At 42.3% G+C, this 15,924-nt stretch overlaps 1 protein-coding gene across 6 annotated transcripts in view; it reads right to left on the bottom strand.

Annotated features, from left to right (window-relative positions):
• The window catches only part of LOC110498428 (protein FAM13A), a 76,066-nt gene that overhangs the window by 38,938 nt on the left and 21,204 nt on the right, over positions 1-15,924 (bottom strand). For all 6 annotated transcript variants that reach the window (XM_036933683.1, XM_036933685.1, XM_036933684.1 and 3 more), the window contains 4 exons: positions 13,283-13,484; positions 10,472-10,603; positions 9,428-9,514; positions 4,384-4,622 (listed from right to left, as the gene is read on the bottom strand). In XM_036933683.1, the coding sequence (XP_036789578.1) occupies positions 4,384-4,622; positions 9,428-9,514; positions 10,472-10,603; positions 13,283-13,484 (660 nt within the window). The remainder of the gene's footprint in view (positions 1-4,383; positions 4,623-9,427; positions 9,515-10,471; positions 10,604-13,282; positions 13,485-15,924) is intronic.

Genomic DNA, 15,924 nt, shown 5'->3' with positions numbered 1-15,924 from the left:
GCTTCTACACCTGCATTGCTTGCTGTTTGGGGTTTTAGGTTGGGTTTCTGTACAGCACTTTGAGATATCAGCTGATGTACGAAGGGCTATATAAATACATTTGATTTGATTTGACTGTATCACAATTCAAGTGGGTCAGAGGTTTACATACACTAAGTTGACTGTGCCTTTAAACAACTTGAACATTTCCAGAAAATGATGTAATGGCTTTAGAAGCTTCTGATAGGCTAATTGACATCATTTGAGTCAATTGGAGGTGTACCTGTGGATGTATTTCAAGGCCTACCTTCAAACTCAGTGCCTCTTTGCTTGACATCATGGGAAAATCAAAAGAAATCAGCCAAGACCTCAGAAAAAAAATTGTAGACCTCCACAAGTCTGGTTCATCCTTGGGAGCAATTTCCAAATGCCTGAAGGTACCACATTCATCTGCACAAACAATAGCAAGCAAGTATAAACACCATGGGACCACGCAGCCATCATACCGCTCAAGAAGGAGACGCACTCTGTCTCCTAGAGATGAACATACTTTGGTGCGAAAAATGCAAATTAATCCCAGAACAACGGCAAAGGACCTTGTGAAGATGCTGGAGGAAACAGGTGCAAAAGTATCTATAGCCACAGTAAAACGAGTCCTATATCGACAAACTGAAAGGCCGCTCAGCAAGAAAGAAGCCACTGCTCCAAAACCTCCAGACTGCGGTTTGCAATCATACTTTTTGGAGGAATGTCCTCTGGTCTGATGAAACAAAAATAAAACTGTTTGGCCATAATGACCATCGTTATGTTTGGAGGAAAAAGGGGGAGGCTTGCAAGCCGAAGAACACCATCCCAACCGTGAAGCACGGGGGTGGCAGCATCATGTTGTGGGGGTGCTTTGCTGCAGGAGGGACTGGTGCACTTCACAAAATAGATGGCATCATGAGGCAGGAAAAATATGTGGATATATTGAAGCAATCTCAAGACATCAGGAAGTTAAAGCTTGGCCGCAAATAGGTCTTCCAAATGGGCAATGACCCCAAGCATACTTCCAAAGTTGTGGCAAAATGGCTTAAGGACAACAAAGTCAAGGTATTGGAGTAGCCATCACAAACCCCTGACATCAATCCTATAGAAAATTTGTGGGCAGAACTGAAAAAGCGTGTGTAAGCAAGGAGGCCTACAAACCTGACTCAGTTACATCAGCTCTGTCATGAGCTAAAATCCACCCAACTTATTGTGGGAAGCTTGTGGAAGGCTACCCGAAACATTTGACCCAAGTTAAACAATTTAAAAGCAATGCTACCAAATACTAGTTGAGTATGTAAACTTCTGACCCACTGGGAATGTGATGAAAGAAATAAAAGCTGAAATAAAATATTGGCGCTTCTACTGTTCTGACATTTCACATTCTTAAAATAAAGTGGTGATCCTAACTGACCTAAGACAGGGAATTTCTACTAGGAATAAAAGTCAGGAATTGTGAAAAATTGAGTTTAAATGTATTTGGCTAAGGGGGTATGTAAACTTCCAACTTCAACTGCATATTCACTTCTTCTATTAATGAAGGCGTATTGGGGGTATGGCCAGGCACTCCTAATGCATGTTTTCAAAGACAGTTTCAGGCTTTACCTGAAGGTATTTTTAGACGCTGTTATCTTATCTATTTAAAGGCAGTAAAAGATACAAAAAATACTGCAAAGTCCACCACTTCCACATATGCATTTATACTGTATGTGCGTGTGTTTGTGTGCATGCACACGTGTGCTCGTCTCCAGATCAACTACTAGAGAGCTGTACTACACAAGCTGTAACATAACACAGCCTCGTATCGGTTCAGTTTAGCATCCGTTAGCTTGTTCCTACTATTTTGTTTGCTTAGCATACATGTTCTATTTGCTCCTGCGAGATGAGCTCTGCTTTCATTTTCCTAGCTGATACTTAGCATTGAATATCTAGTGAGCACATTTATTTCTTACAAGCCCTGTGTCAGAGGTCCTCTTCCAAGTAACACCACACAACATGAAGCCTGTATTCAGCAGTTACCAGTTTCCACTGAGCCATTTATTAATTCTGAATAAACATTGAATAAATATATATTTGGGCTCCTGAGTGGCGCAGCGGTCTAAGGCACTGCATCTCAGTGTTAAAGGCATCACTACAGACCCTGGGTGGATTCTAGGCTGTATCACAAACGGACGTGATTGGGAGTCCCATAGGGCGGCGAACAATTGTCCCAGCGTAGTCCGGGTTAGGGTGTGGCCGGGGTAGGGCGTGGCCGTCATTGTAAATAAGAATTTGTTCTTAACTGACTTGCCTAGTTAAATAAAAGGTTAAATAAGCAATTCCTATTAAAACAAACTTGATTTTATGCATGCCCAATATGACCAGGCCAATATTTTGTATTTTCCATGAACAACTACCTACAGGAAGCTTATTGATTAATTGATTGACTAAGCCCTCCACAGACAAAAGCTCCATCTTAAATCTTACATCATAGTGACTGCATGCCATGCACTGAGGACAAGGCTATCTTGTTTAAGAGCAACTGAACACTGGGTGTGCTAGCTAGCACTAGGCTAATGCTAACATCAACCCTAAGGAGGCCTCAACAACCAACCAACACAGCTGTACATGTTATTTTGCAGACATGCTATTCCCAGACTGGGGACACTTGATTCAGACAGGGTCCAGTTTCAGCCAACTTATAATAAATATGTTTAGATGCCATTGGGATGCCACAGGAGCCTTGCGACCAAGATTGGCTCCCGGCTTTTTAGATCCCAAATGGCAGCTGGCTGTTCTGAACTCAGCACAATCACCCTACAATGACGGGAACGTCTCACCAACGCAAACAGTGGTCATAAGATATTTACAACTAATCTCTCGTACTGTGTTATTACACAGGGTTACTAGTATGTACCTTTAAACTCATACTGTACTATTACATACTGAAAATAATAATAACTATTTCTATAGCGCTTTTCAATACAAGTAACAAAGTGTTTCTCGTCATAAAATAAAAGTACTAGAAAATAAACAAAGACAGGAGGAAGGTGAAGGAAACAAGACAGCTAATCACACATTCAAATCATACATTAAAAGCATCTTTATAAAACTGTGTCTTCAGCAGGGATTTAAAAAGAGGCACTGAATCTGCAAGCTTGATCTCGTCTGGCAGACCCTCCCAAAGTCTAGGGGCCCTAATGGAAAATGCTTGGTCTCCTTTCTTTTTCAACCGAGACTTTGGAATGGTCAACAGGTCCCTGCCAGAGGATCTCAGGCTGCGTCCTGGCTCGTAGGGAGATAAAGGATCAGAGATATAGGACGGGACTAAACCGAGCCTTAAACATGATTGCTAGAATCTGGGTTCTAGCAAGGCGGGGGCCAAATAAAATAACATTAGATTTCTTCTCATTGAGCTGGAGAAAATAGTCAGACATCCAACATTTGATGTAATAGTGCATGTATGTATTGTAATAACGTGTAACTCAATGTTTACTAAAATGTGTGCAGATAGATTGATACACTTTTAAGTGACTCCCATAAAATCATAAAACCTGTGTTAGGTTTTTTTTTTTTACTTCAGAAGTCTTGGCTGACATCCAGGACCTGCAAGCTGTGTTAGCAAACTAGGCTATACTTCAGAAATCTTGGCTGACATCCAGGACCTGCAAGCTGTGTTAGCAAACTAGGCTATACTTCAGAAGTCTTGGCTGACATCCAGGACCTGCAAGCTGTGTTAGCAAACTAGGCTATACTTCAGAAGTCTTGGCTGACATCCAGGACCTGCAAGCTGTGTTAGCAAACTAGGCTATACTTCAGAAGTCTTGGCTGACATCCAGGACCTGCAAGCTGTGTTAGCAAACTAGGCTATACTTCAGAAGTCTTGGCTGACATCCAGGACCTGCAAGCTGTGTTAGCAAACTAGGCTATACTTCAGAAGTCTTGGCTGACATCCAGGACCTGCAAGCTGTGTTAGCATACTAGGCTATACTTCAGAAGTCTTGGCTGACATCCAGGACCTGCAAGCTGTGTTAGAAAACTAGGCTATACTTCAGAAGTCTTGGCTGACATCCAGGACCTGCAAGCTGTGTTTCTTCTCTGCTATGAGACAAGCTTTAATTATTCAGGGAAGAGGTGCTACATGGACTACTGAACCACCAATACCATATGCATTGGAACGCGTTTTACATACATTTGTCGGCATCCGTAGCATCTTATTATGCATTTAATAAAAATAATCAGCTACCTAATATAACCTCTTTCCAAATTCCAGACATGCTATTGTGCTCCTGAATGAATACAAACATCATGAACTACTAACCTGTTAAAAACTACCTATTTCTAACTTTCCACCATACGGCCCCAAAATAACTGTCTGTTACTACACTACACACTGACCTGTTCAGGACCTCCGTGGTCTTGACCGCGCTGACGTCCCAGGCGTCCGTGGCTGGTCCCTGAGGTTCCTGTGGGGCCCCCGGTGGGGTCAGCTCCATTCTCTCAGGGCTGGGGCTCCTCACCTCCGGAGCCAGGGGAACGGGTAGGACCAGGGGCCTCACATAGGGCAGGCCAGGAGAGAGACTGGGAAGGGGCACGGCTCGGAGCACTGTCGTTGTCTCCCGCTTTACTTTTCTCACCTGTGGAAAGAGACAAGGAGAATGAGGGATGGGTGAGGCGGGTGGATTCCCTGTAATACCAGAGCCCCATGTGTAAAGCCAGAGATGTAAACGATACCTGCCTCAGCATACTGTCACAGGGGCAATCAGATCAGCTGTGCTGACCTTTAGTCGGGTTACTACAGAATAAAACATGCATTGGAGGATAGGCTATGTACAGTAGAGACATGGACTGGGTTGTATTCATTTGGGCACACCATAACAAAACAAAACATTTGATGTTCAATGCAAATCGCTTAATGGAAAAGTTTAGATAGTAAGTACCCATTTTGGCCTGTTTGCTTCTGTTTCATGCCTAGTGAATACGACCCTGTGGAAATGAAAAGGGTTAAACTCCTCTTTCTCTTACCGTGCTGACTCCTAGGGGGTATAGCTGGCGGTAGCCTTTCGTATCTATGGTGTACCTAAAGCACCTCATCCGTACCACTGGTATGTCACACCGACCTTTCTTCATGTCGATGGTGTGTGCAACCACTAGGCTATACTCTTTCAGTTCTACAGAGGTGCGCTAGCTACATCTAATGCATATAACTGAGAGGTGTGCATTTGGGGGTAAGAGAAAAGTGTGAGAAAAGAGAAAAGTTCAAATGTTAGCAGTCCACTGTGTTGTATGCCTAATGGGTCTGAAGCCTACAGCTCAACTATTGATCAAAGGCACAATAACCAATCCCGGCAGGGTTTGGCTCTGGACAAAAGCCAATGCTAAACCATTTAATGATGAGGAATGGAAGTGCTTTATCAGTGAGCCATGTGAGCCACGTTTATCAATGGAACATCCAGTCAGGGCTGGAATCGCCATGGAAAAGGTCTAGTAGTTCATGTTTTTCCATTACAGAACAGTTTGAAAAGCTTCTAAGCCTAAGGGACTAGATTTTGCACTTCAACGACAGATGTCAGGAGTTAAGTGACGTATTTGAACGTCCAGAACGCCAGAGGGTGGCGAGGGGGGGTGGTGTTGACCCCTCCACTGCCCCTCCACTGCACGACTTCCAATCTCTTCAAGCACCTGTAAAGGCAACACGACCAACACACAACTCATAGCGAAAGACCCCCAGAGACCTGACCACTGCTGCTAAAGATGACTGTAGGCCAACCTCAACCAAGGCTTGATTTTTATGTATACTTGTGTAGGTGTATAGGCCAACGTAACGTTGACACTGTTTATACTGAGTGAGGATGCGCAACGTTTTGGGGTGTAATGCAAAAGCAATATGCCAAGTATTATAAACTGAGTGGTTCGAGCAGTGAATGCTGATTGGCTGACAGCATTTATTTTTACTGCTCTAATTACATTGGTAACCAGTTTATAATAGCAATAAGGCACCTCAATGATTTGTGGTATATGGCCAATATACCAATGCTAAGGGCTGTATCCAGGCACTCCGCGTTGCATCATGCTTAAGAACAGCCCTTAGCCATGTTATATTGGCCATATACCACACCTCCTCGTGTAACTAATGACTTTTCCCAGGGAGTAATAAGCCATTTTCTATTGTTGAAAGAAGTAACAGCGAATATATTAGTTATTTTTTTGTAATGACCCCAACACTGGTGATGTCAGGAAGTGGCCGATCAGGAGAACTATGGGTAAATAAACGCCATTCTGTCACCAAGAAAGACAAACTGGCAGTATGACAATGTGTTAATGACAGACTTTTTAGGCTAAACAGTTTATTATTGTCCAATTGACCAAAGAAGAGGTGACCTCATTTGAAAACAATGGCTTAACAATTACAAGTTGCTGCCAAAATAAATACCAACAATCTGTGATTTGACGAGGTACACTCTATTCTGGAGTCATTCACAACCACCTGTGAAAACATGCCTTTTAAATCACCAAAACTACCTTTAGTTGTAGAGGCAGAAGCAGCGGTGCTGACAGACCAGTTGTCTAACCTCTTTTGTTGGAATGAGAGACATACCTGTTAATGTGTTGTAGGCCTTGAGAAGAACAACACCCACTCGGCTGAGCCTCTCATCACAACACAATGATCCAAAAACACAAGCTATTGTTTACAGCAGCAAAAACACTTTCACATAAATACCGGAGAAGGAGTGACATTAAAATTCCAATACCGCTGTTACCATAACAACAGCGTGTTTGCTTACGTTTTGAAATGTAAATATAAATAAGAGCACAAGCAAAATAGACTACAGCAGTTGAATGATAATGTCACCATGGACTTTTTTTTTTTAGCTGAGAAAGTCCCAGCTAAAATGGGGAAAGTCATTTGCCCTCACGACAGGAGTGTTCACTGTGTTGGGTAACGTGGTACATACAACAACAGGTGAACAGGGTCAGATATACTACATCATAAACATTTTTTAGGGCCCTCTGACCGATGGTGGCAATTACTCATCTCACGTTTCCCAACACTAGACCAGAGCCTCGACAGATAAGATGAATTTACAGCCAGGCTCTACAGAGATATAAATACATCTAAACTGAGCCTAATTTATGCGAAATGGAAACACTAAGATTCGATTAATCGATTCCAAATGTCACAGCCCCTCTCAGTTGCACACAACAGATTTATATAGCCATGCCAAACTAGTGTCACACTAAGGCCCCAAAAGTGTGTGTGAGTGTGTGCTTACTGCACAACACATACATCTGAATGACTCTCAGCAGAAGAACCGTACCAATGGCTTTTCAACTATAGTTCCCCCTCCCACCATAAAGTCAAACTCCAGTAGCAAGCCAGCTAGCTAACTTATCTACACGCCATTTCTTTGTTAGGTTATACATTTTAACAACACCGTCATCCAGGGCCATCATGGGTAAATATCCCTGATAAGCATGCATTGATTTTATTAGGCTGCAGATTACTGATTGATTATATAGAAAGCCATTTAGAAAAGGAACCCCATGGTTTATTACAGGATGTGACTGTATTTATTATGTAGTGGGAAGTCATGTGCTTTATGTGACTGCATCAACATTACATGAAAAGGTCAATTCCCTTCATTTTCCATCAACATGAAACTAAAGGGGAGTTCCCGCCATTCTAAAAGCCCTTGAATTGTTATATTTACGGTGATCATTTCAATTACAATTGATATTAACACGTTTGTTTTATCCAGGGCCATATTATTTCAAAGGTCATCTGGCGTTCTAACATTTCCTGGAACGCTATCAAAGCTAACTTCACTGAAATGGCTCAAAATCTAATGAACAGACAAACAAAACCAACGTGTGTGTCAACAACAATATTACCAAGGAGCAACAACAATGTAGTACACTACATTAGATCCTGCTAGCAATGCTAAATATGAGCCTAATGCACAGGCTCAGTGATTTTACAGACTCATTTAACATGACATTTTAGTCATTTAGCAGATGCTCTTATCCAGAGCAACTTACAGTAGTGCGTGCATACATTTTCATCCTTTTTTCATACTGGTCCCCCGTGGGAATCGAACCCACTACCCTGGCGTTGCAAGTGCCATGCTCTACCAACTGAGCAACATGGGTCCTGGGGACTCTGCCAGGGATACGACAACAAAAAACATCCCTCATCAGCAATAACTTGTCTTATTTTTCATCACACCATGCTACGCCAATCCCATTGTTCGCTCAATCAGTATTTCTCAATCTCTCCTCTGGCTTCTGTCTGGATATTAAAGAATATCCTATGGGCTAACTCTGCTCATTCTTTTATGGCCTTAGACAAAACAATACATTCAGCTAGTGTATGTAGGTCTATGAGTCACAACAATAGAATTAGAATTTAATTCCATTCTAAGTCAAGGGTTACAACTTTTTAAAATATCTAAGAACGGAAATCGGTTGGTGAAGGCTATTCGGCTGTCTGCATCACAATGCCACAGGGAGGTCTGGAAGGGCATATAGTCTGCATAGCTCCTGTGTGTCATTGTGAATTAGCTTGATTGTTGTTGTGTTGTGGCTCGTCTGGCTTCCTCTCACTGATTTCCCTTATCAAATCAAGTCATGTGAGCGAGTGGCTTGATCAGAGCCATCACTATCAGAAGACCAGGGCCGGCTCCAGGCATAAGCGTTCGCTTGGGGGTCCGACCTTCACAAAAATGAGTCGGGGTCTCAACTTACTGTTGAGAGTTAGAATACACAAGGTGCAAGTTTGACATTTGGTTGTGGATCAGCAGTTTCTCTTGTTTTGTCAGTCACTGACAGTCACTCAATCAGCTAACAATTTTTAGATTGTTAAGTTAGTCTAGTCAGTTATCTAAACTTGTAGTAATCATGGCCGAATAATCACAGCCTTTCCCACGACTGACCCTTGATGGGTATAATACAAAGCAGGATCAATGAGTTATCAAAGTCATCAATTGTTTATCAAAGTCATCAAACTGTGCATGTGCACAACGCGCGTACAGGCGTGTGTGTGTGTGTGTGTGAGTGTGTGTGTGTGTGTGTGTGTTTAGGGGAGATGCAAATACAGCCACAACATTGACAACATTAGGTAGTTTGTGGCATCAGAGCCCGTATCCACAAAGCCTCTTAGAGTAGGAGTGCTGATCTAGGATCAGTTTCGCCTTTTAGCTTATAATGAATAAGACTATATGGACAGATGGGGATCTGGTCCTAGATCAGCAATCCTACTCTGATCCAGAGCTAACCAGAGTATATCAGATATAATCGATAACACGTCTGTATTGCCATGGTTACGGTGCAATTATAAGGATTGGATGTCTATTTTAGGATAGTGCAATCTAAAGGCAATCAAATAACCATTGTTAATGTTTTTCAGAGAGAACAAGTCAATATTTGAATGTATTCACTGTACCTTCTGTTTCCTTGGAGTTATGACTGGATTTTCATTGGATAGTTCTTTTGATGACTTCGTGTCATCTGGTGGACTGCTGGATGCAGCCTGGAAACATAGAGGAACGACAAAGTACATATCATATCATTCATATAACATGATGTATTTTTCTGTCAATAACTTTATTGTTTATGCATCAAGTCACATCCCAGCGCATGTGACAGACGGGGCATTTTAATACATGGGCTACTAACAATATAACTATGGGTTGGGATTAGCCCAATTAAAATGCAATGTGACTTTGTGAATATAGGATGATTGCTGCAATAAACAGCTATGAGTGATCACTGTGTATCAGTCATTTCAACACTTTGGATACCATATCTGTAGTATCCTCACGCGTTGACCTTGGAGTAGCATGTATCACAGCTGATATCACTATGAAAATATGATGCAGGGACTTGCACATGCATGTATAGTTGTGACGAAATCTGTTTATTTTTACGTTTCAAAACCATGTCTAATTGACTACGTCATGTGACCACATTGTTGGTATTTAAAGTACCATGTTGGGGATTTCTTAGTTAAAAGTACTCTGTAAGGGGAATTCTACATTGTTGAGGAATTCTTAGTTAAAAGTACTCTGTAAGGGGAATTCTACACTGTTGGGGAATTCTAAGAGTCGTAGTTCATGCAGGTTAACACTGAGAATCCTACATGTGTACATTGGGCATAGGGAGACAGCCTGCATTCTCATCCTGACACAAACACATACCTAAACCAGTGGAGGCTGCTGAGGGGAAGACGGCCCATAATAATGACTGGAACGGAGCCAATGGAATGGCATCAAACCATTCCACTTATTTCGCTCCGGCCATTACCACCAGCCCGTCCTCCGTAATTAAGGTGCCACCAACCTCCTGTGACCTAAACATTGTGTTCCATGGCAGGTGCACACACACAAACTAAAACAAGTATGCACTAGGCAGGCAGCACGTACTCCTCGTACAGATACTTAAGCATTGTATTCCATGGCAGGGACACACAAAACACACACACGCACACCTTTTTCTTTCTGGGAACTGGAATAGGTGTCTTTTTTGGTGTCTTTTGAGTGGGTGTGGGAGTGCTTGGTGTGGTTCCGAGTGTTTTCAGTGACTCAGTATCTGTCCTATTCACCGGGGTCTCCTTGGCCTCCTGGGAAAAAGACAACAACAAAAAAAGTTTCACACACAATCCACCTATTGACCACTATAGAGCGGCAGGTCCAGAGGAGCAGCATGAGTTACTGTAGACTTTTATTCCTTTTGTTATTGAAGGTACACCATTGCCTCATCTAATGGTGTGAAATATCATGCCAGCTATACATTCCAGAACAGATTTTAGATTAACATTTCTGTTGGGGTCAAGGGTAGGAATTGGAGAGTGAAAATCATATGACAATGTAAAAATGTCTTCTGACTTAAATTCCCAATGATTTTGCAGTGGTGAGTTCCCAGAGTGATTCTCATAGCAGTGTGTGTTCTACCTCCCTCACAAGTGTGTTCTACCTCCCACACAACAGTGTGTTCTACCTCCCTCACAACAGTGTGTTCTACCTCCCTCACAATAGTGTGTTCTACCTCCCTCACAACAGTGTGTTCTACCTCCCTCACAACAGTGTGTTCTACCTCCCTCACAACAGTGTGTTCTACCTCCCTCACAACAGTGTCGAGAACAAGTGAGACAGGTAAATTGTGCTGTGCTGTCTGACCCTAACCTCTAACCCCAACCCCTCCACTCAAACACCCCCATGGTCAACTCATGCCCCCCTCTTTCTTACAGTAAGAGGACAGGAGCACCTGTATCCATGGCTGCGTGCGGAGAAAAGCAATGAGCGGCATGTGGGAGGTCAATGGTCAAAAAGCAGCCTCAGGAGATGTAGCCCTGTGTGTAAGGAGATCCCAATAGGAGCTGGTCAGGCGGAGGGATATCCCACAGGTCAGCAGCCAACTGGGGTCTCAGGTGTTGTGAGGCCCCTAAGGCCCCTGGCTGCTACAGACATTTACAGCACTGGACAGAACTAGAGATATCTTCACGTGAGGCCACCACACACACACACACACAACATGCAATGATAAATACACTCAGCACTTCCTTTGAGGGCTGACTGACCAAATTACCACTTTGTCCTTTATGTAGAAAGTGATTGAGAAACTCAAAATGGAACTCATGATAAAGTGCTATTTCATGGAATTTAGGTATGTTTGACACATACTCTTAAAATAAAGCATTTATGAAGTCATGTACAGTATGTCTGGGGTAACAGTGTTAGTCGAGTAACCAGACCCTTGTACAGTACCAGTCAAAAGTTTGGACACACCTACTCATTGAAGGGTTTTTCTTTATTTTTGACTATTTTCTACATTGTAGAACAATAGTGAAGACATCACAACTATTAAATAACACATATGGAATCACATAGTAACTAAAAAAGTGTTAAACAAATAAAAATATATTATATTTGAGAATCTTCAAAGTAGCCACCCTTTGACTTGATAACAGAGTTGCATTCTCTCAACCAGCTTCATAAGGTAGTCACCTGGAATGCATTTCAATTAACAGGTTTGCCAAGAAACACGAGCAAGGGACATTAGACCGCTAGAAATCTGTCCTTTGGTCTGACGAGTCCAAAAAATAGATTTTTGGTTCCAACCGCCGTGATTTGGTGAGACACAGAGTAGGTGAACGGTTGATCTCCACATGTGTGGTTCCCACCGTGAAGAATGGAGGAGGTGTGATGGTGTGGGGGTCCTCTGCTGGTGACACTGTCTGTGATTTATTTAGAATTCAAGGCATACTTAACCAGCACGGCTACAACAGCATTCTGCACTGATACGCCATCCCATCTGGTTTGACCTGGCCTCCACAATCAACCGACCTCAACCCAATTGAGATGGTTTGGGATGAGATGGACTGCAGAGTGAAGGAAATCAAATGCTCAGCATACGCGAAGCCAAAAAGTGCTCAGCATATGTGGGAACTCCTTCAAGACTGTTGGAATAGCATTCCAGATTAAACTGGTTGAGAAAATGCCAAGAGTGTGCAAAGCTGTCATCAAGGCAAAGGATGGCTTCTTTGAAGAATCTAAAATATACGTATTTTGATATGTTTAACACTTTTTTGGTTACTACATGATTAATGTGTCTTATTTCATAGTTTTCATGTCTTCACTATTATTCTGCAATGTAGAAAATATTAAAAATATAGAAAAACCCTTGAATGAGTAGGTGTGTCCAAACCTTTGACTGGTACTGTAGTTAAAAACGGCATTAGGGGTATACTGTAACAGGTCAAACTCGCCAGAGGCCTTTTCTACACTGACCAATATTGGCCCTTTCTGACACTAAGGGCACAGGCCCAAGTCAGGTTGACAATTGGGAAATAATTATATTTTTAAATCCTTAATGTTTTGTGAAAATTCAACCAAACATAATGGATTCTTAAAGCAGGTAAATACATATATTTTACAGCTTGATGGATCTTCTTGTGCCTGTATGTGTATTCCCATTATATATGATTTTCTTCTCCTCAAGCGCTTGAGACACATCATGAAATATGGACCGATAGCAAGAACAGAACATCAAAACAAAGATGTTCCCTTGGAAGAGTCGTGACTGAGATTGCGTCAAGCCAAATCAATTCAAAGATGGGTATAACATCACTCGCAGGCAAACAAAATGTACCCCCAAAATAAATTCCGAAATGGCACCCTATGCCCTACATAGTGCACGACTTTTGACCAGAGCCCACATAGGGAATAGACAGGGAAGACCAAACCAGCCCAGATCAGTATGAACATTTGTATAAAATACATGTAAAATACCAGTAACTCACTTTAACAATGATGATGTTAGAGGGTAGAGATTCCTGTATGTATTCTCCTCTGTCTCCATCTCTATTGAAGACACAGTGCTCTTCTTTATGGTCGTCATCTTGGTGGTTGTTGTTGAATATGCTGCTGTAGTTCTGGATCAGCTTTGCCATGATCTTATTACAGATGTTCTGCTCCTGGATCCCATCGAACCCAGAGGACACACTGGTGACAGAGACAGACAGAGAAGATTAGAGATGGCATATAATGATACAAATTGTCACTATCATAAGTACAATATTGTAGCAACATTGACAAAAGGATTGGAACTCTTAGCCAGAGACAGAAGAGGAAGCGAGACACCCCACTCACTGTTTTTTTCTGGTTCAATGAAAGTCAATGAACTAAGTAGACTAGACCCAGATATTATTGCATTGGTTTCTAGGGGAGAGACGCCCAGTTAAGTAGACCGGAACTGACCGTTATTTTCCAATGGTAAACGACCTGAATACATTTTCTTCATTTATCCACCATCTTTAGTTTAGCTACAGTGCCTTGCAAAAGTATTCATCCCCTTTGGCGTTTTTCCTATTTTGTTGCATTACAATCTGTCATTTAAATAGATTTTTATTTGGATTTCATGTAATGGACATTCGTGAAGAGAAATGAAAAAAATAACTTGTTTCAAAAAAATTAGAAAAAATGTAAAACAGAAAAGTGGTGCGTTCATATGTATTCACCGACTTTGCTATGAAGCCCCTAAATAAGATCTGGTGCAACCAATTACCTCCAGAAGTCACATAATTAATGAAATAAAGTCCACCTGTGTGCAATCTAAGTGTCACACGATCTGTCACATGATCTCAGTATATATACACACCTGTTCTGAAAGGCCCCAGAGTCTTTCAGACCAAGGAGCTCTCCAAACAGGTCAGGGACAAAGTTGTGGAGAAGTACAGATCAGGGTTGTGTTATAAAAAAATATAAGAAACTTTGAACATCCCACGGGGCACCATTAAATCCAATATAAAAAAAGGAAAGAATATGACACCACAACAAACCTACCAAGAGAGGGCCATCCACCTAAACTCACGGACCAGGCAAGCAGGGTATTAATCAGAGAGGCAACAACGAGACCAAAGATAACCCTGAAGGAGCTGCAAAGCTCCACAGCGGAGATTAGAGTATCTGTCCATAGGACCACTTTAAGCCGTACACTCCACAGAGCTGGGCTTTACGGAAGAGTGGCCAGAAAATTGCTTAAAGAAAAAAAAGGCATGTAGGAGACTCCCCAAACATATGGAAGATGGTACTCTGGTCAGAAGAGACTAAAATTGAGATTTTTGGCCATCAAGGAAAACGCTATGTCTGGCACAAACCCAATACCTCCCATCACCCTGAGGGGATGTTTTTCACCGGCAGGGACTGGGAAACTGATCAGAATTGAAGGAATGATGGGTGGTGCCAAAATCGGGGACATTTTTGAGGGAAACCTGTTTCAGTCTTCCAGAGATTTGAGACTGGGACGGAGGTTCACCTTCCAGCAGGACAATGACCCTAAGCATAGTGCTAAAGCAACACTCGAGTGGTTTAAGGGGAAACATTTAAATGTCTTGGAATGGCCTAGTCAAAGGTTTCACAATAACAAATATTTTACATCTTCAAAGTGGTAGGTAGGTTGTGTAAATCAAATGATACAAACCCCCCCAAATCTATTTTAATTCCAGGTTGTAAGGCAACAAAATAAAAAAATGCCAAGGGGAGTGAATACTTTCACAAGCCACTGTAGGTGTTTGACTGACAGACATAGGGTCATAGGGTACTTATCATTCAAGCCCCACCCCCTATTTGCTGCAATACAACAACTTCACTGCCATGACAAAAGGCATCAAAAGCTACAATACATCATTTCTGCAGGTGCCGTTTGACACAAAACAAGGTCAACAAGGACAACATGGTTCAAGGAAAACACAAGCACCACAACAGCTTTCACATCATAATAACACAACAGTCCATCGACAAAGTGCTTATCTACAGCCCTTATCTACAGCTCTTACGGCGGATAACATGATGCCACATCATTAAATAGAAGACAGTAATATTATAGTGGATCTCGATGAGTAGGGCACAGGAGGTTGGTGCCACCTTAATTGGGGAGGAAGTGCTCGTGGTAATCGGAATCGGGCGGAATGGTTTCACATCAAACATATGGCAACCACGTTTTACTCCGTACCATTAATTCCATTCCAGCCATTAAAATGAGCCCGTCCTGCTATAGCTCCTCCCACCAGCCTCCTCTGGAGTAGGGCACATTTCAGTACCATGTCAGGCCAAGTCAGGACAATCCAGTAGCACTTGATACCAGATCATGTCACTGAGTTCTTCCTGAACAGCTGTTTAACATGCCTACATGGCCTGGGCTCTGGGCCTAATTATACCCCTCTCTGATTGGTTGATGGAGGGAACAAACTGAGGACATGGTGTACAGTCTAAGGCCCCAGCTGAGGTATGTCACTTCCACAGAAGGCTGGTGGGAGGAGCTATAGGAGGACTGGTTCATTGTAATACCTGGAATACAATCAATGGAATAGAATCAAACACATCAAACATATGGAAACCTCCGTTCCATTTATTCCATTCCAGCCATTACAATGAGCCCGTCATC

The sequence above is a fragment of the Oncorhynchus mykiss genome, chromosome 10 (genome assembly GCF_013265735.2).
Source record: "Oncorhynchus mykiss isolate Arlee chromosome 10, USDA_OmykA_1.1, whole genome shotgun sequence".
Taxonomy (NCBI): domain Eukaryota; kingdom Metazoa; phylum Chordata; class Actinopteri; order Salmoniformes; family Salmonidae; genus Oncorhynchus; species Oncorhynchus mykiss.
This window is presented reverse-complemented; position numbering and strand designations above follow the sequence as displayed.